Source organism: Micropterus salmoides, unplaced genomic scaffold (assembly GCF_014851395.1).
Source record: "Micropterus salmoides isolate LMB-PRFRI ecotype aquatic unplaced genomic scaffold, ASM1485139v1 Ms_hic_scaffold_16, whole genome shotgun sequence".
In the NCBI taxonomy this organism is placed as follows: domain Eukaryota; kingdom Metazoa; phylum Chordata; class Actinopteri; order Centrarchiformes; family Centrarchidae; genus Micropterus; species Micropterus salmoides.
Genome location: NW_024040707.1, coordinates 32,508,527 through 32,536,115, shown reverse-complemented (window position 1 = coordinate 32,536,115; position 27,589 = coordinate 32,508,527). Strand labels below are relative to the sequence as shown.

Below are 27,589 nucleotides of genomic sequence, written 5' to 3'. Positions count from 1 at the left end.
AAATGCCATTGTGCTGGAGCTGCGCTGGAACAAAGGCAAGAACAATGCTGAACTACGTGAATGGAGCGCATGCAGAGGCAGCGGCGGCGGCGTTGCCGTGCTGGTCTCAGCTTCAGCTCAGTTTTGCCCACTTGGGCTTGAATCGGAGGCCTTTGTTGGTGGAGCGGCTCCTGCTGCCAACTGGCAGATTTTATTTGACTTTCTTTTGTTTTCTTTGAATCATTTTTCAAACTTTGTCTTTGGCCTCAATTAGTAGAGTGTTCAGACCTTCTGGTTTTGTTGGTGCAGGCAGAAAAATCTGCAAGGCAAATGAAAATGTGCTGGTATAGCAGAAATGAACCCATTATTACAGTAAGCTGTGTAACAAAATACATATTTATTGATACAAACCTTCAGGAGCAGGTGAGAGCTGTTTATCTGCTGGAAACAGATTGTGGAGTTGGTTTGAATTCAGTTCTATAGGTGACAGAAACGTTCTGAGACGGCAGACATAGTGGGTTTATACTAATAAACACACTAATATAAATGCTGTGGGTCAGAAATGTGTTAAAATACAGCGCTGCTTAAATCCCATCCTCCCCCCTCAATCTGCTCCATGTCATGCCTCGGCACCATTTGACCTCTTTAATTCTTAAATATGCAGGCGGCACTTTGCTCGGCTGCTCGTCTTTAGTGACTCAGGCTGGAAGTTTTTACTGAAGTCCTGCAGGGTGCGGCGGGGCTGCTTGTGGTCTTTCATGGCCGGCGGCCCCCCGAGATGCTGCCTTTTTTGGCCCTGAAAAGCCCTGGGAGGCTCCCGGGCCTCCGTTGTTTAAGGTGAGCCCACTTTGTCACTGAGGCAGCTGAGCAGAAAGAGGCGTCCAAAGAGATTTCAGGAGGGCTAAAAGAGCTCTGTCCTTTAGTCCGTTCACACGCCTCCAGCTGCTGAGGACGGACAGTCCCACTGCGCTCTGGTTATCTGGCTGCTCTCATAATAAATATAATATATACAGTTTACCTGTGTTTCTTTAAATTGCCTCTAAATTCTACATTTGCCTTTTAATGATGTTTCGTGTCATCATCTTTTTAATACAGTGGTGTCATGTTGGCGAGCATCCATCTGTGGTTGTTGGTGAGATGAATAACAGTTGAAGGGAGGTGTGAGGAGGAAGAGCGTTGGCCTGAGGAGTCAATCCAGCCCGAGGGCCGAGCTGATTGTGAGAAAGAGATCTTTATCTGACTCTCTCCTTCTTCATGTCTCGCACACAAACACACCAGCAGTGGACAAAGTGAAGCATCAACAGGCCGAGCGCACTAATAAATTCACCACTTGTTTCTGTCTGACTGGGCCGAGCCCGTGGAGCTGCTCACATCCTGAGTCTAATTAGACTGGAACTAATGTGATTTTCAGAATGACCCATAATTAGTTTGATGCAGCTCTCCAGAGCTCTGTCAGTCTTTGTCCACACGTCTTCAAAGTGTGAACAGAACTGTCACTATTTTCTGTCCACATATGTATGTCAGACCTGTCAGCGAATCCCGGGGCCCCAAAGGGCCACAAGGAAAACACAAGGGGATTCAGTTATTATCAAAATAATACATTATTAAAAAAAAGACAAATCCTTCAGTAGTCAGTAAATATTAATATTTTAAGACAGCTTGTCGTCATCAGGGAGAAGACAATAAAAACAATATCCTCTATTACACACAAAAAACGCTTCCACTGACCAATGAGCTGCTAGAACTGAACTCACTGAGGTCATGTGACACTACACAGCTATTGATTAGGATGATTCCACTATTTTAGATTAAATTTATATAATTATAATAACTTCATCCTCAGCACTTTAGAAAACACAGAAAATATTTACAGCACATGATGAATAAAAATAAAATAAAATAAAAATAAATAATAATTAAAAATAATAAATAAACAAATAAATAAAAAATCTATATTGAAAAACTAAATTACAGTCTTTCTGCTGTTGTTCCAACATTACTCTGCATCTCCACACACATTAAATATTATACTGCGTATATTCTGCTGATTTACACTGTGTTCTTGTGTGTTCCTGCTGGCAGAAAGAACCAGAACCAGAACCCAACCAATCAATCAAACAAAACACTTTGTTCAGTTCAGGAAAAGCTGCGGCCTCCGAGGGACACACACTCTGATCTTTGTGCACATTATGAAAAACATAATTGGGTATTAATGTGGTGATAAAGGAGTCTCCACAGAGCAGGAAATGGAATTACAGCTACATTATTAAGTAATCATTTTACAGCCACAATGAAGAACTGGCTCTGGGTGAAATCGGACCGTAATTGTTTAATTAGGTTTGTTTTTTAGAGATGGTGTGTGTGTGTAGCTGCTGCACAGTGCCAGTGATCTGATAAAAAATAAAAGCATGGATGTGTTTCTACACTAATCGTATTCACTGAGGAACGAAACCAGGTCGGGGTGTGAGACAGTACAGTTTGTTATTTATAATGCAGTAGGTGGCGTGTGTGTGTGTGTGTGTGTGTGTGTGAGGAGCTGCAACGTGCTCTCGTTTCCCTGATAAGACGTAGCATGCCAATTGAGGGATCTGGTGGAGACAAAGCTGAAGTCCAGGTTTAGGCCCTCTATCGGCTCTGTGCGTCTGTCTCATTAGCATAATCTCTTCTTCCCATTATCAGCTGCAAAGAGGAGCTGACCCACCACCGGCCTGTCAAACTTTATTCTCCTCCATCCCCGGGATCCTCATTGTGTTGCCATCCAAAGTGAGCGTGGAACAAACCAAGCCACTGGTGCTGTTCAGGTTGGCGGCCGCCGCTGTGGCGTCACGTGCACTTTCATTTACTTGTCCAATCGCTGTGAGCCACCTTCCCAGCTCTGCTTTTCAAACCCGCTCTCAGGTGACCCAGTTTTCATGAAATCTCTACTCTGGCGGGTCTAAACACATTTTAGTCAAGTGCAAATGAAACGCCACTAATGCAGGGCTTCTCACGCTAACTGTGGATATCTGTCATATATAAATATCATGAGGACTATTTATTGTTTTCTTAGTACTGCTGTTCACCGTGAGGTCTGTGGAATATTCAGTGCTGAGAGCCAGTGGACACGTAAACTGCGTGGACAGACACCACATAAGGACAGACGACATTTTGCTTTGTACTGAACCTTCAGCGGAACATTCTTCTGTGTTCTGATGTGCATGTGAAACAGTAAACACATCAGACGGACTGTGTGGAAACGCTGACATGAAGCTGAAAACACACACGATAACTGATCATCGTAACATCACCATCACAATTTTAGATTTCCACATTAAAAGCTTTGCACAAAACTTTCCCGTCTGCACTGTGAACACGCTGAGCTAACATCACTCCAGAAACTCTGGCAGCTTTGACAGGAAGTTGATTCAAAAGAATAAAAAAACAGGCAAACAAACAATACCATGCTTGAGGCCGACAGAGAGGAAGAGTCAGAAACACTGGGAGGCGAGGAAGCCTCATTTTCCCTCCCTCCCACCTCTGCCCTTCTCCTCCCCTAAACCCAGCAGCATGTGAAGGGAAAACAAATAGTCCATCCCGGCGCAGCAGCACCCCGAGGACTCTGAGGTGCCTTTTGGATAGCGATCCAGGCCCACTGCCGCAGCCTCAAGTGCCGTCATGGTGAGTTAGTGCCAAATTGCTTTGCAACCCCCCCGAACCCTCCACCAGCCTGCCAGCAAACAGGACACACACTCCATGCAGAGGCCTCTGTGAGGATGTGTAGGAGTATAAATATATAGGTTTGTACCTTGGGTTTTTGGAAAACAAATCTTTGCAGGGACTAAATGCTGAAAGAATTGATTTAATTAATGCAGCAGCATGTCCTGTGGCCACATGTAATCCTCTGAGGATTCTCTAGTGGGAGCTTTCAGCGCGGGGGGGGGGGTGCAGCTTGGGGGAACACTAAACATATTCTCCCTGAGACTCTTCCAGTAGCCTGTAATGGTAGCCGCACACTAATCCCATAATTCCTTGTTTAATTAAAGTACAGAGCCGACCCTGCAGTTGTCTAAACCAGTTTGATGGGCCATTTCTGTTTTCAGCAGCAGCCCAAGACCAAACACGTCAAAACGCTGCCCGCCACTCATCACGTTCAACACCAAGAATGCACTGCCCACAATCACCAATATTTACGTCAGACCTGCACATGTGCACACGTCCCAACACGTTGTTCACACGGGCTTCGTTAAAGGTTCCTACAGTCTCTGCTGCACTACAGTGCACATTCACATGCATCAGCTTTTTATTTCACCACACATATTTTTTTTTAAATTCAAAATATACCAGTGTTGCTTTGGTGTCTTTGTATCCTGGACTGATAAACAACCAGAAGCTTGTCCCAAAATCCCTGCATGGACACAATATATGTGTATTATATATATAAATATAGTATCAGCAACATGTCACTCAGTGTATTTGCATTCAGTAGCTGCCTCCCTCTAAAGCGCTTCATCATTACAGGCAGTCACTCTTTTATCCAGTTAAAACCTTCAGACTTTGCCACAGCTGCTGCCTCTTCTGTATTGTTTCTTATTTTGCATACACATTCATGTTTTTAAAGTCCCCCCCCCCCGACATTGTGAAGACTGATTTGTTTCTCCATCAACAGTCCAGTTCATTGTGTTCACATTTTCTTTCATATGCTGTAGAAGTTTAAAGCCATTCATTTCGCCACCTTGCCATCACAACATCAGTGAAATCCTCACGTGATGTCTGATCAGTCTTCATCTGGGCTGTGATGTCACAGTCCATGCTAACATCCAGTGGAGCATTTTATCTTATTACTGCTCCTCTGCCGTCCTGGCGAGAAGGAGTCATCTGATTTGAAATGGATATCTGCGTGCATCAGATAATCCTCCTTCTGAGCAGCAGCGTGGAAACATTGTGTGTGAGTGAAATCAGCTGCACAATAAATATTTTGGGACTATTTTCAGCCTGCCAGAGTGTTTGTCTGGGCTGCCCTGAGGCCCACGCTGAAAGAATGGTGCTACACACATCACCAAGGTGGTCTGGAGAGATTAGCACCCAGCTCTCAGCACTGTGCCCTGGGGGGGCTGGAGTATGCAGGGTTTGATAGAGAACTGTATTTACCAGGAGAAAGAAAATTGTTTTGTCATATAAATAACCACACAGAGGAATCATTGGAGGCGGTGCAATTTGAAGCTGTGTTTGAAGGGCGTTGTGAGCATGCCCGGTGCTGCGTTTGGGCTTCATCACTGACACCAGATGTGATCTGGCTTTGAACCACTGAATCTGTTACTGATAGACAATAAAAACACAATGCAACTGAAGAAGAGCAAGAGACTGAGAACATGATCAGACTGTCTGCATCAGTCCGTCACAGCTGCATGGAGGCATGTTACAGGAACCCAGAGTCCACCATCTGCAGAGAAAAAGTGATGTGGTCCTTCATCACATTCTCTACCAGCGGGGGAGTGCAGAAAGAGGACACTACAGACCTGAATGCTGGACCCCTACAGGGATCGGGTCCACTGACTCTGTTATGCTGTGGGGGAAATTTTTCTAGCCTGGTTTGGGTCCATAAGTCCCCTTAGAGGAAAGGGTCACTACAAATACAAAGCTGTTTATCCTACAATGAAATATTGCTGTCCTGATGGGAGTGGGATCCTTTCTGTTGCTCCTCTGTAAAAGTCTACAAGAACTTGATAATTTAACCTTCTTAAAGGGTCACTTCTGAATTTTGGTGTTTTTAACCCTTTAAAATACAAAGTCACAAAATAACACAAACACACAGCAGTAGACCACAGAGGTTTTGAGACCAAAAGTGCTTATGTAACTTAAATAAAAACCTTAAATGCTGAAATGATGTCTCAAACAAACATCGGTCTCCTGGTTGAAAGTCCGGTTTCTGGCCCTCCATTCACCCCAACCACCTCCTTACTCTGACTTACCTGTCAAATATCCTACACCTACGTTTACTGTCCACAACTGACGCTACATGGCTTCTCCCACTGCGTTGAACTATGACGCTTTGGGGTTCTCCAGTGCGTTACTAACGGATGCTGACAGGTCTTGACCATGCGTCTATGTGCGAGAATGGGAGTGAGGTTGCAAAAACAAGTAATTCATTGCCCGCAAAGATTACTGCAGACCATTTTCACAGCAGCTGACTGCATCAAGCTTGATCAATACTGGACCTATTTCAAAAAATGTTGTCCCAAGACACAAACAAAAATAAATAAAAATACAGAAGTTACCCTTTAAGTTTCTTTGAGCAGCTGTTTCTGAGCATTCACCTGATTCCTACATAGCTGTCTTCATCTTGTGGCCTGGTTTGGGTTCTTGGATGTCCCGGGTGGTTCTGAGAGAAAGTTAGAGAGGGGAGGAAGGTACGGATTTAGATTGCATGTCTCTTTGAGAGGACACTTTACTGCTGCATCAGCGACTATGAGAAATCATTACAACCATCATCCTGGCTCTTCTATTGGTGGTCTACCGTCTGTCAGTGTCAGGAGGACAAACTACGAATTTACTTTGTCAGATAATGTTTTGGAGGCATTGTAACTGCTGCCTGGATTATGATCACTCAGTCAGATTGAGTTTGCTCGGTTGCAATGGAAGTGTAAACCACTGAGCATATGGTCTGTGAGATGGTTGAAAACACAACCAGCAGTTAAATGCACCTTGGGTTGAGACGGTTTTGCAGCTTTGGGGTGGCTGAGGCTCCAGAGGTCGAGTGGCTTTTCTGTTAATCCCAAACATGAGCTGATCTGGGACAGTTAGACTGTACATCTCAGTGCTTTATTAATGTGTTCACGGTATGAAACTTGAAGCTGACATGAAGTGAACCCCCCCCCCCCCCCCCCCCCCCCCCGTTTGTCCCCTCTATGTGTTTGTCCAGGCAGTCGGATGGATGAAGTGTCGGACGTGGAGTCAGAGCCGGACCTCCCCCTGAAGAGGAAGCAGCGCAGGAGTCGGACCACATTCACAGCAGAACAGCTGGAGGAGCTGGAGAAGGCTTTCGAGAGAACCCACTACCCAGACATCTACACCAGGGAGGAGCTAGCCCAGAGGACCAAGCTCACTGAGGCCAGGGTCCAGGTAACGCCTTCACATCCACCTGTCCATCTGTCTGTCCATATATCCGTCCAGCCATCCCACTATCCATCCATGCGCTCTCTCTCTCTTGCGTTTTCTTTCTCCGCCATAAAGAAGCGTTTGATCCTGTTCTTCATGTTAAAGGTGCAGCTAGAGTCGATGAATGATGTTCAGGCAGATGTCAGTTTGAAAAAATGAAGCTCCTTCATTCATTTCAATTGTCAGGCTGACTGTCGAACATGGCTCTTGTTCCTGCAGAAGTTTGCGCTGTGTCAGCTAACACATAAGTGGACAGAGTGGAATACCCGTTAAGTAAATGTAAATGTTTGTTATGATACAACAAACCCTCCACCCTGTACGGATGAAGTAATATGGATCCGCATCTGGATATAGATCTGAAAACTGTCTCTTCAACTTTTATTTTCCCAATGACATTTTTTATTCATAATGTTTGTAGATGTGCGTCTCTGGTTATCTATGGGCCTAAAGGGTGGGTTCAACCAAATGACAACAAACAAACAAAAGTAGTTAGACAGTTAGGCAGCATCTCTTCCCATTAACCACAGAACACACCGAAGAAAGTTTTTTATCAAAGTTCACCTGTATCTGGGTGGAGACAGATCCTCTGTCCGTCACATTTCTTTGTCTCGCTTTGTTGGTGCCACAGATTCCTTTGGACAACATTTGGAGCAAGTGTCCTGTCCGCTGAGGAACTTTAGTTTCTGCTCTCAAGCCTTCTGGGTGACCTGTGTGACTGGATTTGTTTGTGTTGTACAAGACGTCACATTATTGTGAAGCTTTACTGAGGTCAACATGTACGTACAGTAAAATGCTGGAGACTCTGCCAGCTGTTCATGTCTCGGCTAAGGAACCTGTCTGTGGTTCAGATCCACAGAGTCCCAGAAAGAGATCTACCAACAGCTGTTAGGTGTTCAGCGTGGGTTGGGGGGTGCTGCATTCCTGATGTATGTCTCACTCCCCAACATCTTGGCTGGAATTTGCTTTTCCCACCACTCACTGTAAAGTTCACAACAGATCACAGGAGGGTCTGGGCTGTCTCACGGGACCTTTAATCCACAACAGCAATGTGGATCAGTCAAGACCCAGGACAACCAAGAGAGTGAGAAACCAGTATGGCATGGAAGCCAGCACATATCTGCCACTGAGGTCTACCTGCAGACCTCTACGTGACACGGGGCATCCTACACTTCAAGTTGAGAACAATTCAATTCAAGGTCCACGTTCTCACTTGTTCTGGAGCCTTCCACCATATCAAATGGCCCTCATCCATGTTGGCCATCACTGCTTAGAAATTTCTAACATGTATTGTTCCACAACAACTGAGCAATGCCAGACTGCTGATGAGGACTGGTTTGGTGGGAAGCTCCAGAGGAAGCCAGTAAGTGGATAGCTGCAAAGTGAGTCTCAGGTTAGATGTTGTGATGTATGTATAAATGCTCCATATAGCGCCTTTCTAGTCTTCTCAACCACTCAAAGTGCTTTTACACTACATCTGCATTCACCATTCACACACTGAGCCTAAGTGCTCAAACAGAAACTAACATTTACACACATTCATACACTGGCGGAACAGCCACCAAGGTCAATTCGGGGTTCAGTATCTTGCCCAAGGATTGAACCGCAGACCTTCCGATTAACGGCCAACCCGCTCTCCTGAGCCACAGCTGCCCCAACTCCACACTCACAGCAGCAGCAGCACACTGATGACCTGCTTTCAAACACTGCTTTCTTTTGTATTTTCCCAGACAAGATCTGCTCACATTTCAATAAACACAAAGAAAGAATGGCTTCAGGATTAGGTTTTACCTTAGCAGTTTTTTACAAGATCAAAAACAAACATCAAAAAGCAGCATCCTCCATGGCTCGGCAACAGGAAATATGGTCTTGCATGTCGTGGTGGACTGACCCCACCCGAACCGACCCCACCTGGATGAAGAGGCGTGCGGGCAGGTGGCTGGAGGTCAGACACTGTCCAATGAGTAAGCTTAGCTGAAGTCTCTCTGTAGTGCTACAGGTGGTGTTCAGTTACTGTTTGTTTTAATGTTTGTGTGTGTGTGTGTTTGTGTGTGTTGCATTTTGAATGGAAGTGTTGTTCTCAATAAGTGCTAATAAGAGTTTTAATTTGAGTGTAAATGTAAATGCTCCGTACTTGTATAGCGCCTTTCTAGTCTTTTCGACCACTCAAAGCGCTTTTACACTACATCTGCATTCACCAGTCACACACATTCATACACTGAGCCTAAGTGCTCAAACGGAAACTAACATTCACACTCATTCATACACTGGCGGAATAGCCGCCAGGGGCAAATCGGGGTTTAGTATCTTGCCCAAGGACACTTCGACACGCAACCAGGGGGAGCCAGGGATCGAACCGCCGAACACACCATGTGTGTTTTAGAGTTGATCACAAAGTGCAGAGCTGAAAGTGTGTGTGTGCTTGTGGTTTCTGTGTGGAAGGCACAGTTTTGGTCTAAGCATTCACTTTTAGTGTGTCAGAAATCAGGAAAGATTTATTATTGTTGTTTTATCTGTCTTTGTATGCTAACAGAAAGGAGAGCCTGGATGTTTCAATTCAACATAAATACATCTGACACAGAAATAGATTAATAATAGACTAATATAGGCCTTATTATCCTGGTTTATGTCTTCTAGTTTTGTGCATTTCATTTCAAAGCATTCAGTGGACACTACAGCGTTTTTGCACAGACAGCACACACAGAGCATGAGCTGAGATGCTGGAAGTGTTTTGATTTAATGAAAACTGTATCTCAGCTTTATCTCAAGCAAAGAACCTAAAATTGGTGTGAATGCTGTAAAGCATTCACAACATATGTCATTCTATGGCATTCCAGAACTCTTTATTATTGTTATTCCGCTTGTTTTTTGCAACCTATCACATTTTACGAAACGTCATTCAAGGATTAAAATATTCATCTCTATTAGGACATGCGCGGATGTTTTCAGAAATTTGATAACCTTCATACTTTTCAAGATATTCAAGGTTTTCCAGGCATTTCTTACCATGCAAGTGGATGGACGGAACGTTCAAAATGTCCCCATTTTCACACTTTTTCAAGGTTTTTCAACTATTATCTACTCATTCATACTTTCAGCTAGAAACTCCATTCAAATATGAAAAGTTTCCACATCTGTCCTTCTTTCTTCGTATTATTCAACTTTCGAATCCTATTCAAACTCTTCAAGCTATTCAACTGTCTTTGAAATTTGTTATAACTAGAAAAGCAATTTCCGAAGAAATTGCGATGTGAAAGCTGGCTGTTGAATAGCTTGCGCGAAACTAAATTGCTGGCTTGAAAAAAGTTGAATAGTACGAATGTATGAAAGATGTGGAAGGTTTTGAGGATTGTTGAAAAGCTGACCCTAAACTGCATTACCGGCTTTAATTTGCATGAAGGAGCTGATGTTCTTATCCCTGTAAACCCTGAACCATCAAACAATTGCCAGAAAATTCTATTTTTTTGAAAATGGAGTGCTTATTAAACCTAATGCCAAATTTAAAAAATAAATTGGATACCTCAAGTTTTATTTTGTGTTAGGCGAAAAAATTTCTCAATTTCTGCTTTCTTTCTAAAAATGCCTTCAATTAGTTTACTTAAATAATTAAAAGAGTGTAGCTTAATGGATGCATAATGAAGGATATGCAATAAAAGTGAGTTACAGATGTATACATAAATTACCATATATACCTTCTGTATCTAATTTGATACCCACATTTTCAGCATGATTTTACTTTAAAATACGTCATAAAATATTAGGTAACTATTAGGGCTGACCACTAATAGTCGAAGGTTCGATGCTTTGATGGCAGAGAAAGATTCGACTGTGAGATTGACAGTTGGATCTTTCTTCGCAGCAAAACAAGGATCGTGCCTTTTTGGCGATATGGGGGTGTTCAACGTCTGATTTTACATAGAACTACCAGTTTTCTCCCAATAAGTTAATATACAGCCCATTACGACACACATTTCAATGTTTAATGCTGTAAATAAACATGTAAAAAAAATTAAAACTTCCAATAAATGTTTTTAAAGTGCGTGAATAAATCCAAAATTGTAACCCTAACCCTGGGTCGTCAGTGCGCATGTGAAGGTGTAGCGTGTGTGTGGTGGCAGTGGAGGAACACTTGCTGGAGAGAGGGAGCCCCAGCTTCACGGTGTTGTGCCGAGTTGTCTGCACCTCGCAGGACTTTTGGATAATTTATCACCGTTGATGAACCATATAAATAATATTTTATCTTTTTAAATAGCCGGCTACTTGAAATAGACCCGCGAGGAACTGCGACGTGCATGCAGTTTTCGACCGCACAGAACGTACGCAAAACTCACATAACACCGGTGAATGACAGGCGAGAGAGGGACATAGCAAAGGGTCAACGATAAGGCAGTTTAGCTGGAAATTTACAGTGTAAGTTGAATGAATAGAGACTGCAGCTCTGCAGCTTTTCAAGATTAAAGCGGAGCCACCATGTGTTACCCCAGCTCGCAATCGCCGTGCACAAAAACACACATGATTCAACTATCAGTCGGCTATAGGCAGGACTTGATGATTCTGATTTGACTATGTAAATCCTTAGTCGGGGACAGCCCTAGTAACTATACATGCATACTATGCTTCAATCCAGTAAATATTCATATAGCAGTATCCAGAACAATTTGAATGTTTTTCTCACCTTAACTTCTTGAAAATTTGAAAATTTCCTTGCAAAACCACCTGAAGGTCACCAATTGACAACCTCCACTTTGGCTGTCAACTGAAGGACCTATCTTGGACAAATTTCGCCCCCCTGGTGGATTATCCGTGTGTTGAATGTTTCTGAGTGTATACATCGGGTTTTTTGAGGAAAAAAATACCACACTGATGATGTAGAGGTCTCTAAAACTCATGTATCATATATGACACACAATTTTAAAATTGAATAAATCTCAAATTGCACTAATAAATGTAGAACATTTGAAGGTTTGAATGTAGTTTTTAGCTGAAAGACATGAAAAAGTTGAAGACATGTGAGAAAGTCCCAAGTGTTTTGAAGAGATGACCTGAAATCTTTAGAAAGGAGTATGAAGACTTGGAAAAGATTACACCCCTCATGCACGCACACGTGCATTATGGGAGGTGGCGTGGTGTAGAACCACATGGTTTACCTGGCCTCCTTCAGCCCTCTGATAATGATAAGATTTCTGTCTTATGAAAGCCATTGCAGGCTCGGGTTTGGTATCATGTGGTATCATGTGAATCTTGAAGTATACCAAACGTGTCACAGTCAGCTTACTGGGAAAGGGTCAATCTAAAGAACTGCTGATATCAGCTGAAACCACCCTTAAACTAATTGTGCTCACCTGTCTTTTGAAAGAAAATAGTCAGTTTGCTTTCTTTCACTTTCCTTTCTTACATTACTGTTTAGTAACCGATTTCCCTTTTTGGGGAAAGACATGGCTTACAGCATCACCAGCTTGGTTAGCTGTGTTTAGAGACAAGAGCGGACTTAACCATTTAAGGTTTCATCAGCATGCTGAGCCAATAATAAGAGACAAAGTTAAACACTGCAGAGCTCTGATTGGTCAGAGAATGGTCACTTTTATAGACAGAAATAGCAAACTTCTTTTTTATTTCCAAACTCTCCTGCTCGTCCTGCAGTCTTGTCTTGTCTTACTGCCTTCAGCCTGTTGTGAAACTGTTTGTCGTGTTGCCGATGACATCACTGCAGCTTCATGCGGCATCCAGCTGAGCTGTAGTTAATGAGGCTTTGGGGGTTAGTCTCATCTTTAATGTGTGCACAGTAAGAGCAAACAAATGACTGAGGTCTTTAGAAAGAAGAAGAGAAGCAGAGGTTAGGTCAGGGTGGTGTGGTGTTGTTACTGAGTCACTGCTGACCATTACTATCTGACCCAAGACAGTTTTATAGTTAAACCCATTTGGTTAAGAATTAGTTGTTGTTTTTGAAACATGAAACACATATTCTGAATTATTTACTGTAACAAACAGGTGCCCCTAACTGCACTTATGTCCTGCCTTTCTAAATCAAGCAGCTGAATAATGAAGCCTCATGTTGTGTAGCTGTGGTCAGGAGGAGGGGAGACTCCCTCATGTCTCTGCACAGGGAGTCAGACTTCTACTTCTCTTGCAGTCGAACCTCAGGGCGACAACACCTGCTCTAATTATTCGAGTCTCCTCTACAGAAATAGAAGCCCAAATGATCTCCTGCACTTGAAAGGCATGTTTTCATTTGCTCCAAATGAAAAAGGAGGATTCCTGGAGAAACTGGATGGCTGGAGAGCTGGAGGCAATGCATAGTGTGTGTGTGTGTGTGTGTGTGTGTGTGTGTGTGTGCTTGTATTAACTCATGTGAGTGCCATTGTATGGATTGATTCAAATGATTCACATGATCAAACTGCAGTTACCTGTGAGTGCTAATGCAGGGCAGCGACAGACGGGGACAGGCTTTGAGCTTCTGTCTTTGACTTGGCTTTAATTAACAACTTGGAAATGAGTTGAAGAAGTGGAAAGTTTAGCTTTTGGCGATTCACACCCACCTGTAATTTCACTATCTGCCTGATTTAACTCACTTTACTGGAATAGTGAGTAGGTGTGTGTGGAAGTCATGTGACCAGGTAATCAACTCTCTGTCTACCTGCTTTAGTGTGTACATCTGAATGAACTCTTCAACTGCTAACATGCTCACAGCAACAACTGCAGCAGCAGACAAGCTCAGTGGACTTTTTTGCCCTGGGTTTTGCCTCTCAGGCTGCATGAATGCATGAATGTGCCACTTCAGAAGGAAGTGGCACACTCTTTTGATATAAATGCAGTTTTTAATTGAATTTGGCCGAAGAGTATTCACTAAGAATATTTTACACGCCGCTTGCAGGACAAACTGCACTCAAATGGCGTGGAGGTTACTGACGGCGTGACAGAAAAGTATAAAAGTTTATAGATGTCCATCAGGGGCGGACTGGGACAAAAATCCATCCCTGGCACTGTAGCCATGCCAGCCCACCTTACCACGTATTCCCACGAACACACATTCACTACTTTTGCTGCATTTGTTTACAGATGGTGATATAATATAATATATATATAATACAGAGTCGGTCTAGACCTGCTCTTTTATGAAAAACGCTGTGAGATAACTGTTGTTGTGATTTGGCGCTATATAAATAAAATTGAATTGAAAAAAAAAAGTTGAATAATATAAGCAGTCTACTGTATGTCTACTGTCAGACTGTATGTAACAGCAAGTGCGTCACTTTGTGTTGAAAAGAGCTGGTGACAGAAGGTCTGAAAATAGGGGTGTGATGAAAGACTTAGATATTTTAACAATATTTCAAATAAGTATTCGATGATAAAATGTATGAGTGGGGGATCTAGGGGTCTTCCCCCAGAAGACTTTGAGCATTGAACACTTAATTTCCTGTATTCTGGAGACATTTTCTGCACCAATTTATAGAGTAAATGTCTTTATTTATATGAATGGCAGCACAAAATTCAGCAGGTGACAAAACATATTTTAACCAATTTCGCTTTCAAAAAGTGATGGGAACATGTCCCCAGCGACCATAGTGTAAATGACACCAATGGTAACAAATTTGTAATATTTTGCATGTGACTGGCACACAATCCTCAATAGTTTTGTAAGAGCACACAACAAATTTGCACATGCAGTTAAGCAATGGCTGTTCAAGTATGTTGTAGAGTCTGTGCTCTCTGTCTTTCTGTACTGCAGAGTCAATTACAACCCAAACATTTTTGTGTGACTTTTTTCTTCCTACCTCTACCACACTCCCTGTCTCTCCTAGGCTTACAGTAGCATCCTTCCTCCCAGCACTAGCCTACAAGAAGACCAGGGCTCTCTGGCTGTACCGATTCCAGCAACATCCATGAACACAGTAGCCTATAGAACATTGCAGAAAAATGTTTTCTCACACACTGCTCTCAACATTGGAATACACATGAATAAAAATATTACTAACTAGCCTACTTAATTCTGCTCTCCTTGCCTTCACTTCTAATATTTCCACACAAGCACGGAACATACACCTCTGCTGCAAACACAGCTGCTTGCCCTACCTATTTCTTTTTCTCTTTCCCTGTATTTGTCGGCCCTCTTGACTTTCTCCATCAGCAGTGGGCTGTTCTATAAAGTGGCTGAAATGACACAGCACTCGTGATTTTCGCCCGCAATACCGTTTTCACCCTCGGGTGCTCGGAGGAGGCTTGTTAATGAGGAAGCCAATCGAAACTGAAACCAACATTGTACCCAGTTGCACCTGCACCAAAGTGTTCACTGTTGCTTTACCTGGTCCATGCTTGTGAAATATCCACCTTCTGAGTCTTATAATGTAATGGATGATCATTTCTCTCAGTGTTTCTCTGCAAAATGCTTAAATGGGTCGTCAGATATTTTGGGCAGCCCTTAACGTACCTCAACGGCCGCCCAGGTAAATCTGATGTGTGGAAAACACTGATATTAAAATCAATCTGACCGGCGCACCCCGAAACAAATAGTCCGTCCCCTCTGGCATATGCCAAGAATTGCCAGGTGGCCAATCCGCCCCTGATGTCCATGAATGAGTCCAAGTGAGGTTGAAGCATGGACAGGAAGTCCAGTGTGCTGCTAGCTGTTTGGTCCTCACAGCTCTCCTTTGGAAGGAAGATGGCACCTGTGGAAAGGTGTCGGCTCACTTCATTCAGCAGTCGGTTGCTGACAGGGCAGGATGAGGATATTTGGATGGATGTTTAGTCCTGTACATGTTGAGGCTGTTGGGGCTGTCTCTTCTTGTGGTGGTGGCAGCGGTCGGTTGTATGGCGACACCAACCTTTGCTGACTGGGAGGGGTTTTTACACTGCCCACAGCGGGTAGTGCTGTCTGGACCATCACGTATCAGACAGTTTGTTGGCTGCTGAAAGATCAGGTTCTCTTTGCTTCTTAGTGAAATGGGCATGGACAAATATGCTGATGAGTGATACAAGAAGTGTGGTTAGTATTACATTTCCAAGAGTCCTTTGATCGTAGTGAAAAGCTACTTGGTATCATCCGTCAGCTGGAGCGAAATGTGGAAATTCTTCCACAGTGCAGCTAACGGTGGCTGTGCTAACAGCGCAGCTAACAACAGCGGTGCTCCCTCACATCATGGCTCACGAGTTTGTCTCTCAGACTCTTGTTGGACGCAATCTGACAGACCTGTGGACACTATAGAGGCTGAAAAACAAAACTTGAAATCTACTGTGTTTTTGAAAAAAGTCTTAAAATGTAGCTAAAGGTATTGTATCATGAGTTCATAAATGACAAACTGGAAAATCAAGCAACATTAATGGAACATGGCTTAAATGTTATGAAGAGGTAGTTCTGAAGGGCTTTTAAAAATGTTTAGTTTGGTGACAGGCCTCTGGAGTCAATGTAAAACTCTCACATTGGAAGTGTGGTGGGTGCTTTGATCTGTCATGTGTGAAGGGATTTTGACGCCTCCCCTCCTCCCCTCATCTCCTTCCCCTTTGGCCTCTATTCATACTGTTGAGGCTGCATTCACTGGTCTCAAGTCAATGAGGAACAATGCATGATTAACCAAACTCACTCCATTTACATATAATAAGTGTAAACACACTTCAATGACACACCATTTACTTTCTCTTCCAGACCAAAGATCATTCCCCTCTGTTTGTTTTTACTCTTCTGATGTAGTAAGACGGAAAAGCCTCATTTTGTGCTGACCCCTGCTGGTTGAAACTCTTTCTTACAGGATGAAAGAAAGAAAAAAAGAAATTCACAGGACTGATGACTGAGGACTGATGCTTTTTGCTGTTTTTCAGGTGTGGTTCAGCAATCGAAGGGCTAGGTGGCGAAAACAAGCAGGAGCCAATCAGCTAGCAGCATTCAACCACCTATTGCCAGGTGGATTTCCTCCCACAGGGATGCCAACACTTCCTACGTACCAGCTGCCAGAGTCCGGCTACCCCACCAACACTCTGCCCCAAGGTACCACACGCAACACTTTCACAACAAGTGTCTTTTAAACGCACTGGGGACCCCGTTAGTGGGATTTTTCAACACTACAAGCATTAAATGTCAGGTCAGTATCTGGTGACGTAAAGAGCAACAAAATCCACACAGGTGGCGGAAGATATGCAGGTCAAACAAACACCGGACTCTGACCCAGAAGGCCAGTGTTTGTTGACTTCGTTTGACAACTTAAGCTAAGTTATGTAAGTTATCTAACTTAACTAACATATTATTTTAACCCAAATCCTGATGTTTTCCTAAACCTAAACCTAACCAAACATGGAGCATTTCACAAAGTCTAACCTAACGTAGCATATTTACGGCTTCTATGTTTGTGTGTTTTAGTTATTAGGGTTCATACTGCGTAGCGTTAGAACCCTTCTATGTTTGTGTGTTTTAGTTATTAGGATTCATACCGCTACGCAGTAAAACCCTTCTATGTTTGTGTGTTTTAGTTATTATTATTATTTGTTGTCTGCCGCGCCGGCTCAAATTCCCATGAGCTGGAATGAGCTAGAAACATGAAACTTGGGGGAATAACTGGAAATGGTGTGCATCAGCTTCCATAGAAAGATGAACTCAATCGGCCACATGGTGGCGCTGTAAGGCCACGCCCCTCACGCCGTAAGTCCGATTGACTTGAAATTTCTCTCAGAGGTGCAGCTCAATGTGCTCTACAAAAAAGCCTCTGGGACCATTAGGGCCTGTGTCCACCAAAGCATTTTTTACCAGCTGGAAGTGCCACCTGCTGTTCTGAAAACGCCTAGCTGGGAGCGCTAGGGTGCGTTTTGGAGGGTTTTTTTCGAGACGCTGTGGTTGCTATGATACATCATTTCTGTGGAGGCGATATGTTGCAAGTAGGGTAGCCTACTTAATTTGAGTGAATGTAAAAATGTCATGTGGTGTCCGAACAATAATGCTGCGATGATGTGTTGAGAAGAAATCTGCTTGACACTGTTCTTGATCATAAAAGTTTATCAAATCAAGGAGTTCAGCATCAATTGCAAGCTCTGCAGCAGCTTGGAGAGAGACCCAGCCCGATGGCCACTCTGTCTCTCTGTACATCAAACACAGCTTATATAGGACATGTTTAGGTATCTGCTAAATACCGTATAAAGGTCTGAGTCTGCAAACTAAGGCTCCAATCCATATAAGAGCAAAGTTCTATAGGATAAGTGTAGACAACTTGTTGGACACCAGATAAGGGTCTGAGCCTCCACGTAACCACTGACCTCTGCTCTGATCACTATCACTATCACTAATCCTCTATCCAGCTGCTACAGTGCTATGTTAAACTGTAAAGGTCAAATGCACATATGTTATACACCACAGTCACCACAAAGTATGTAGGCCTACTTGCTCTGGCTCTTGCTCTGCATGAAAAGAAGGCTGAGACATGAGAGCACAGACTGTCCGTACGTGGGTTCATGAGATTTTGCGGGCGAGGAAACACCTCGGCAAGTAGGCACATCGCTTCGTTCAAGATCGGATGTGCTCGGTGCAGTGTTTGTCCCGCCCCTCCTGCACTGTGATTGGACGGCTGGGTAAAAAATGACAGTGACGAATGCAGCGTTTTTCCCAAAGTTGAACATTTTTCAACGCTCAACGTTCAGCGCCCGGCGTGAAAAGATGCTCAGAGCCTTGTCACGCTTCTGCCGTTTTTACCAGCTAGTAAAAACTGGAATGCTCCCATTGGAATGAATTGAAAAAAGACCCTGGCGTCAGAGAAAAACGCTCTGGTGGACACGGGCCCTTAAGGTCTGCCTATAAAATCTTTCCGCCATTTTGAATTTTTTGAAAATCACATTCTCCTCCTAGACCATAGCTCCGTTTGCCACCAAATTTTCAGTGAATTGTCATTGGATCAAGCCTATTAAAAGTTGTATAAAGCATGTCGGTATCTCGATTACTTTTCAAGATATGGACCAATGAACTTTGAAAGGGGCGTGGCTCTGGACATGAATGACCACAAATCAGCCATTCATCACAAAACTCACAGGATATGTTCAGATAGGACAGACAAATCAGGCTACAAAATGCATATTGTTTGTCCAGTCAACACAAAACTTGCAGTCTGTCTACATCAGCACCTCACACATACCCTGAAAGTCTCATTCAAATCCACCACGAGGGGGCGCTATAAATGCATCGTAACTGGATGTGGAATGATACAAATCAATCAATCAGATAATGCTTGTCCAATCGTTACAAAACTTGAAGAATGTGTTTCGTAACAATATTGAACCTTGTGTGTGAAATTCTTTTGATGGTGATATTGCGAAAAAAGGTATGAACCCGCGAATCGCCGCTTGTGGCTATATTTCTTATTGTTAATTTGACAGCGGGGCCCTGGGAATAAACTTGGTGAGTTAAAAAAGGGATGCTAAGGTGTTAGATGTTCCACAAAGAGCCTCCCAATATGCTTCAGTGATGTTTGTCATAGATTATACCTCATAGATATAGGGGAACACCCCGGACTGAGATTATTTCTATACTACAAATCAAGATGCTGATCGAACATTTAGCTGCTAAAGAGGCAGATACTTTCCTCAAGAATTCTCTTTTATTTCTATAGCGCCTACTCATGGCAGAAGTTATGTCGTTGCACTTTTCTTAGAGCAGGTCCAGACTGTCCTCTCTGTGATATTATCCACAGAGACCAAACACCATCAGCACTGTTGGTGGAGTCCAGCTTGTTTTGGTCTTCTTCTTCCTCCAAGGGCCCTAAAATTAATTCATGAGGCTTTAACTAAGGGTCCTTTCACACCTGGAGTTCTGTTTATTGGTCCAGTCAAAGGGGGAAAATTAGGGATGTCCTGGTCAACTTTTTCTACACCCAATCCTAATTTGAGTCCTTTAATGGTGGATATACCAAGTCCAGCTAGCGAGAAACAAGAAGGCCCCCCCTGTTGAAGCCATTCAATCCACAGAGATGAGAGTGGAGCTTCTTCCCTCACAAATGATCTTTGGCAGAGTACAGACACTGGCTGCAGCTTTAAAATATGTGGACATGGGCCCTGTTAGCGATCAGCTGAGGACATGCCTTTACTTTTAGCTCCGCCCCGATTTGTGTTCACTCTGACTTACTGACAATTCAAGAGCTAAGTTATACAGACTGACAGGTAACTCATTTATTGGACAGTTCTGCATCATCACATGCAGCCCTTTGATGCTTCTTATGTATGTAGATGATATCTGTTCTCTGGTGTCACAGCAAGCACACATGGAAACAAAAGGTTTATGAGAATGACTAGTTATATTAGACTGCAGAGATGTCATGTACATGTGTCATGTACAGCATTATTCTAATCACTGTGTCACACACTTTTTAATGGCCAGTATGTGGAGTAAGCACAGCAGAACACAGGTCTAACTGCTTATGACTGTTTGATCCTGCATTTACGTGCTGATCCACGTGAAGAACAGTACACAATCAGCAGATTGATTTCATTGAGGTCGCCGGTTCAATCCCCGAACTGGCAGGATAAAATCTGGGTGTGGAACGTAAACCAAGCAGTGCTTGCCCCCCCTCATTTACCACCACTGAGGTACCCTTGAGCAAGGCCCATAACCCCAACAGCTCCAGTGGAGCTGCTTAGTGGCCAGCAGACCAGGCTGTGGTTGTACTGGGCAGCTTCCAGGTGTGAATGTGATCAGGGCCTTTCTGCAAAAGAGAAGCTTCCTCTCAGTGAAGCTCCCCTGAATAAATAAAGGTAAAAAAGACAAAAAAACAATTGTAGTTTAGTACTTTAAAGTAATAGTTTAGTTCTACTATTCTGAAATTGTGAAGTTGGGCTACTTGCTGTCAGATGGCCCACAGCAGAGTCAGCCTGGAAGTAGACCTTCCTTTTTAAAATCCCGGATGGGTTGTTTGGTTCACACCAGCCGAACTGAACTGCACTAACAGAGAAAACCTGTGAGCTAGTCAGTCCCAGGCTGCTCCTACAGCTCAGTCCTAGTCACAAGCTTATTATTACTGAACAACATCAGACTGGGGTTCAGGGAGGGTTTGATGGTACTGTTGTGTTTTGCTCTTTAGACGGCAGTGGGACAGTTCACCGTCCCCAGCCGTTACCTCCATCCACCATGCACCAGAGCGGTCTGTCCAGCACTGACAGCAGCTCGGCTTACGGTCTGGCCTCCAACCGCCATGGCTTCTCCAGCTACTCCGACACCTTCATGAGCTCTGCAGCACCAAGCAACCACGTCAACCCTGTCAGCAATGGACTCTCCCCACAGGTAAGACCTGCTGGACTCACACTGATGCATGAGGATGTGTATTCATGGTAACATTAACTCAGTCGTGAATCAAGTAAAGTAGATAGAACTGAACGCCATTACTGTAATCCCAGTAATGCTCTGGGACAGGGTCTGGACATTTTGCTGGGTGGCCTTGCTGGCAGACAGGACGGTCCATCCTCTCGTAGTATACATGTGTGAAGCAGTGTTTTTCAGCTGCACTGGGAGTCCCCCTGTATTGCTTTCTCACTGGTATAGCTTTTGGTGTTGTGTGTTGGACAGAGAGGACACAAAAGCAACGCTCCGGTGAAACAGGTTTTATTGAGGGGAAAAAGGGAGGTGAGGGAGAGGAACATGGGCACAGGGGACCAAGCAGCAAGTAGGGCAGAGGGGCCGAGGAGCAGGCAGGACCAAGGAGGCTGGGTGGCACCGGGGGCCGAGGGAGAGAGGAGGCACGGGAAAACTGACCGGGCGGTTGGTGGAGGAGTGTGTTGGCAGGCTGACCGGGAGGCACGAGGGGGGAGGACACCGTGGAGAAGGTCCGAGGGGAGAGGGCAGGTTGGCGAGCCCAGCTGACACAATGGGAGAGGAAGGTGAGTGAACCTGGGGAGAGACAGACAGGGTTAGTGACCGAGAAAACAGAGAACAGGGATGTTACAAGATAAAAAGCCTGAGTCAAGTAGTGGCACCAGGTTTGGAGCAACGACGATCAAGCAGCGATTGTGTGGAGAACTGCGGTTGAAATACTGGCAGGGATGGAGTTGATTGCTGGCAGGTGTGGCAGGCGGAGGAGGTGGCTGACGAGGTGCGGACTGTCAGCTGGGCTCAGGAGCAGAGAGAGAGAAGGAGAACACAAGCAAGGGGAGCAGAGGCGACAGACAGGCAGGCCAAAACACAATCACAAGAAAAAGAAATAAACAGGACACTCACCGTCAGCCGGGCTGGTCACATGTAATCCAACATTTACATTGTTTCCTGTTCTCCTGTGCTTCTGGTTAGTTTTCCATCATTGGGTTGTTCTAGTTGTTTGTTTCTAAGTTGTGTAAATGTATAGATATATACTGTATACAGGGATACATACCATTACCATACCACCATTTTTGTGAAGCACCTTGAATCTCCCCTGGAATGAAATGCAGTATATATATATATATAAGTTTACTTTGCAGCAAACACTGAGCCAGGTTCAGATTTTTGCCAGAGCCCTCTTCATGAGTACCCCACTGTGGTAACGCAGGGGCATCATCAATAATGACTGAAGGGGCTGTTTCTCCCAGGAAGAACATGCTCATTGGGCAACTCTGCACCTCACAGTGTCCGTCCAATGCCAACGTTTGGTGCCACGGCAGGTATTATGTGTACTGGATGAAGATCGGGGTTAGGGTAAGGGTGGTATTACATCTGACTTCCATGCACAAGACCGGAATTCATGCTGTGTCACAAACCTGCAATTAATGTTTGTCTTTTTATGATCTGTCCCTATCTGCTGTCAGAGACATGAGACAGGGCTTTTGGTGGACACTGGACATAATCCAGGGCTTTACAGAATCAGTACTAATGTTTCTTATTCATGCAGTGATAAGGTTGGTGTGAACACAGCTGGGCTGCAGTGCAGTTTTCTGTGGACATCAGCGTCGTTGCTGTGAGCCTGACTGCCATACGTCTTCACTTTAAATCACTCACACAGCTCGTCTCATTCACAGAGAGCTGGCAACAGAAATTCTGTGTCAATGTGTTTGTGTGTCCACCCCGACAGGGAGGAGGGAGGGATTCCCTGTGTTATCCTGTCTTGGTCTCTTGAACAATACCCATCCAAATGAGACTTTGTGTGCTCAGGAGGGATTGTTCTCTGAGGCAGAATAGGCGACTAGCTCATATCAATACACATCACTGGCTGAAGGAGAAGAAATGTGATGCAATTAGTCACAAACACTGGGCAGTGTAGCCCACCCCGAGCAGCAAGATCCTCTAACAGGCAGAAAATAAGATTGAAATGGTGTTTACAAAGAGTTGTAAAATGAAATTCAACAGCACATTTGTCTGCAGTGACTCTCTTATTCTTCATATTTTACTGACAGTTGTTTTCTCTGAGCTGGTTGGTCCATGTTTCCTTCCTCCTGTTCTCTGAGAAGACAGACGTGAGGATTTGCAGACAAAAAGAGATTTTCCGTTGTGCTGGAGAGTTGGGGATAACAGAGGTGTTTCCACAGCACATGTGTTTATTAATCGTTGTGTTGGGGCTTAATGCTACAAAAGACGTCTGCATAAATATCAGGAGCCATAGCCGCCTTCGTTTACTACAATCATACATCCTTTCTGTAAGAAAACGCAGCACTGGTTTACATTAGGGATTACCAGACTGAAGGAAAATATATGTATTTATACTGAATATGTGTATATATTTTTATAATGGGAGAATTAAAAATGATCTACATGGATTATAATTAATTCTACCTAGGGTGTGATTTGTGTTGGGTATTCTTTCCGTATTATTACAGCCCAATCTCACAAATCACACATTTACAGTGTGGACATCATGTGACAGCGTTGGTTCTCCACTCCAAGGAGGAAAACACCAAACATTAGAGACACAGAGCTGACCTCAGACAAGAAAAGAAAGTTTTTGTAGAAAATACTGCCAAACATAAATGCCAACATGGTGCATGCATTAATAACATCTTGTAAATGTGCACTTACCTAAAGGATTATTAGGAACACCACACTACTGTGTTTGACCCCCTTTCGCCTTCAGAACTGCCTTAATTCTATATTCTATATTGTATTGATTCAACAAGGTGCTGAAAGCATTCTTTAGAAATGTTGGCCCATATTGATAGGATAGCATCTTGCAGTTGATGGAGATTTGTGGGATGCACATCCAGGGCACGAAGCTCCCGTTCCACCACATCCCAAAGATGCTCTATTGGGTTGAGATCTGATGATTGTGGGGGCCATTTTAGTACAGTGAACTCATTGTCATGTTCAAGAAACCAATTTGAAATGATTCGAGCTTTGTGACATGGTATCCTGCTGGAAGTAGCCATCAGAGGATGGGTACATGGTGGCCATAAAGGGATGGACATGGTCAGAAACAATGCTCAGGTAGGCCGTGGCATTTAAACGATGCCCAATTGGCACTAAGGGGCCTAAAGTGTGCCAAGAAAACATCCCCCACACCATTACACCACCACCACCAGCCTGCACAGTGGTAACAAGGCATGATGGATCCATGTTCTCATTCTGTTTACGCCAAATTCTGACTCCTATTTGTAGTGGAAATGAGTGGTACCCGGTGGGGTCTTCTGCTGTTTTGGTACCGAGGTATGCTTTGCTGCATACCTCGGTTGTAACGAGTGGTTATTTCAGTCAAAGTTGTTTTTCTATCAGCTTGAATCAGTCGGCCCATTCTCCTCTGACCTCTAGCATCAACAAGGCATTTTCGCCCTCAGGACTGCCTCATACTGGATGTTTTTCCCTTTTCACACCATTCTTTGTAAACCCTAGAAATGGTTGTGCGTGAAAATCCCAGTAACTGAGCAGATTGTGAAATACTCAGACCGGCCCGTCTGGCACCAACAAACCATGCCACGCTCAAAATTGCTTAAATCACCTTTCTTTCCCATTCTGACATTCAGTTTGGAGTCCAGGAGACTGTCTTGACCAGGACCACACCCCTAAATGCATTGAAGCAACTGCCATGTGATTGGTTGATTAGATAATTGCATTAATGAGAAATTGAACAGGTGTTCCTAACAATCCTTTAGGTGAGTGTATATATACCTTAATATAGTGTGTTATTTATTAATTTAAATTTATGCATTTAATTTAAAGAGAATTCAGGTTTGAAGAGATTAAAATGTGCTGCCCCCTTCTACAAACAGATGAAATCTTGACATTGTTATTCTTTCTTATTTTCTGCAGTTTGGTTGAAATGTTAAAATCTGAATCATCACCCTGTTCAGCCTTCAGGTGTGTTTATGAGCTTACCATCCGCTGTCATGTGTTAGCACAGAGCACCAACATATGAGCATATGAATAAGAATTTAAATCTAAACAGCTCCAGTAAATTCGTTTGATTGAAATGTTATTCATCCCTGACATGAGATGCATTCTGTATTTATTGTCCTCTCGCTCTGAAAGAGTCCCAGTAGCAGCAGAAGCTTTTCCATTATGGGTTCACTGCTGCTGACCCTTTCATCGTGTTCCCAGGCATTTACATGAGATAACAATGTAGAGGGAGATTTCCTAAGATCCCACTTCAAAATTGCAGGAAGCCCATATGCTGTACGTCTGACAGGCAATAATTCAATTTGAAACAGCTATATTGCATTTGGAATGTAATTCACACAAGCCATTTCTGCGCCGCCTCCTCTCAGACTGAATGGAAAGACTTTCATGTGGAGATGGAGTGTGCAGCCAATTCCAAGTCTTATTGACAGAAAGACAAAAATGACAGTATGAAATGCCGTCGCTGTGATGGCACTGCATGTGTAAATAGAAACCCCCACCTTGCAGAAATAAAGCTTCTTTTTTTAAACCACACGTTTTGACAAATTCCCATAAATCTATTTTGCTTTGGAGCGCTCTGAGTTCTTCCTTCAGTCAGACAGCCACTGATGCTGGACCGCTAATCCTTTTCTGTCAGGTCAGACAACTTAGTGACCTGCCACTGCAGATGAAACTCTTACTTCCCACAGTGACCCCGACACATCAACACATCACAGTGAGAAAGAACACATTCCTCCTCGCGCTCTCATTTCCTCCCGGTTTGTTGTGAGAGGAAGATTTAGCCTGCTTTGGAATGGAGGAGCTCTCTGGCTCGCTATTTGATGTCGGGGTGAGAGATAGAGAGAGAGAGAGAGGGGGCGAGTAAGGATAGAATAGAGTGGCTTTCAGTGTTGGGGGATCAGAGCTGCTTTGGTTCTCCAGCTCTGTCTCTTTGATCCATATCCCCAGGCCTGCCTGCCTGCCTGCCTGCCTCGCTAACTCAGGCCTCTGCTCGTGATTCCTGACAACTGTCGGCCTGAGATAAGGAGGTGGGGGTGGGGGGACATGTGTGTGTGTGTGTGTGTGGTGGGGGGGGCTCTTCTACCCCCACTCCCCCACCCTGCACACTGCACTGCTACCACATGCACTTCCACGAACATTAACAACAACCTATTTTTAAAAAACATGTGGAAGCCTGAGCTCACAGGGACCCTGATGAAGGGCACCCCAATCCTGTGCCTGTCCCCCTGCAGCCCCCAGTTCACAATAAGTGCACCCCTATCCGGTGCCCGCCCCCTTCAGCCCCCAGTTCACAAGAAGAACACCCTGATCCTGTGCCCATCCCCCTGCAGCCCCCAGTTCACAAGAAGAGTGCTCCAATCCTTCACTCGTCTCCCCGCAACCCCCAGTTCACAGGAAGATCACCCCGATCCTGTGCCCGTCCCCCTGCAGCCCCCAGTTCACAAGAAGAGCACCCTGATATTGTGCCTGTCCCCCTGTAGGCCCCAGTTCACAAGAAGCGCAACCCTGATCCTGTGCTTGTCCCCAGCAGCCCCCATGTCACAAGATGAGCGCCCCGATCCTTCAACCGTCTCACCGCAACCCCCAGTTCACAGAAAGAACACCTTGATCCTGTGCCCGTCCCCCTGCAGCCCCCAGTTCACAAGAACAGCGCCCCGATCCTTCACCCGTCTCCCCGCAACCCCCAATTCACAGGAAGAACACCTCGATCCTGTGCCCATCCCCCTATAGCCCCCAGTTCACAATAAGAGCACCCTGATCCTGAGCCCGTTCTCCTGCAGCCCCAAGTTCACAATAAGAGCACCCTGATCCTGTGCCCATTGACTTGCAGTCCCCAGTTCAAAGAAGATTGCCTCCATTCTGTGCCCGTCACCCCAGTTAAAGGGGTGTTTGTCTGTGTGCACCTGCATGTCAATGAGTGGAGCCTAATGTTAGTCTCAGCTGCTATTAAAACGTGCAGAGCTAAGCCCTTTGCCTGGGCCTGCTGTCAACTGGCACGCTCCCATGTCAACAAATCAAAAAGGATGAGCACATATATTTATATCATTCCCATAATGAGGAGCAGAGTGTGTGTGTGTGTGTGTGTGTGTGTGTGTGGGGGGGGTGTTAATTAGAAATCGCCTGGAAAAACAGATGCTGCTTCAGTTTGGCATGAAGCAAAGAGCTTTATAGCAAATAAATAAATAAAAGACAAGACCTACTCAAGAAAGCTGCCAGAGGAGCAGAGGAATT

The 27,589-nt window shown here is 44.3% G+C and overlaps 1 protein-coding gene across 2 annotated transcripts in view; it reads left to right on the top strand.

Moving 5' to 3' along the window:
• The window catches only part of LOC119904969 (paired box protein Pax-7-like), a 60,572-nt gene that overhangs the window by 16,777 nt on the left and 16,206 nt on the right, over nt 1–27,589 (top strand). For both annotated transcript variants that reach the window (XM_038721610.1, XM_038721609.1), the window contains exons 5-7: nt 6,878–7,077; nt 16,921–17,086; nt 21,150–21,349. In XM_038721610.1, coding sequence (XP_038577538.1) covers nt 6,878–7,077; nt 16,921–17,086; nt 21,150–21,349 — 566 coding nt within the window. The remainder of the gene's footprint in view (nt 1–6,877; nt 7,078–16,920; nt 17,087–21,149; nt 21,350–27,589) is intronic.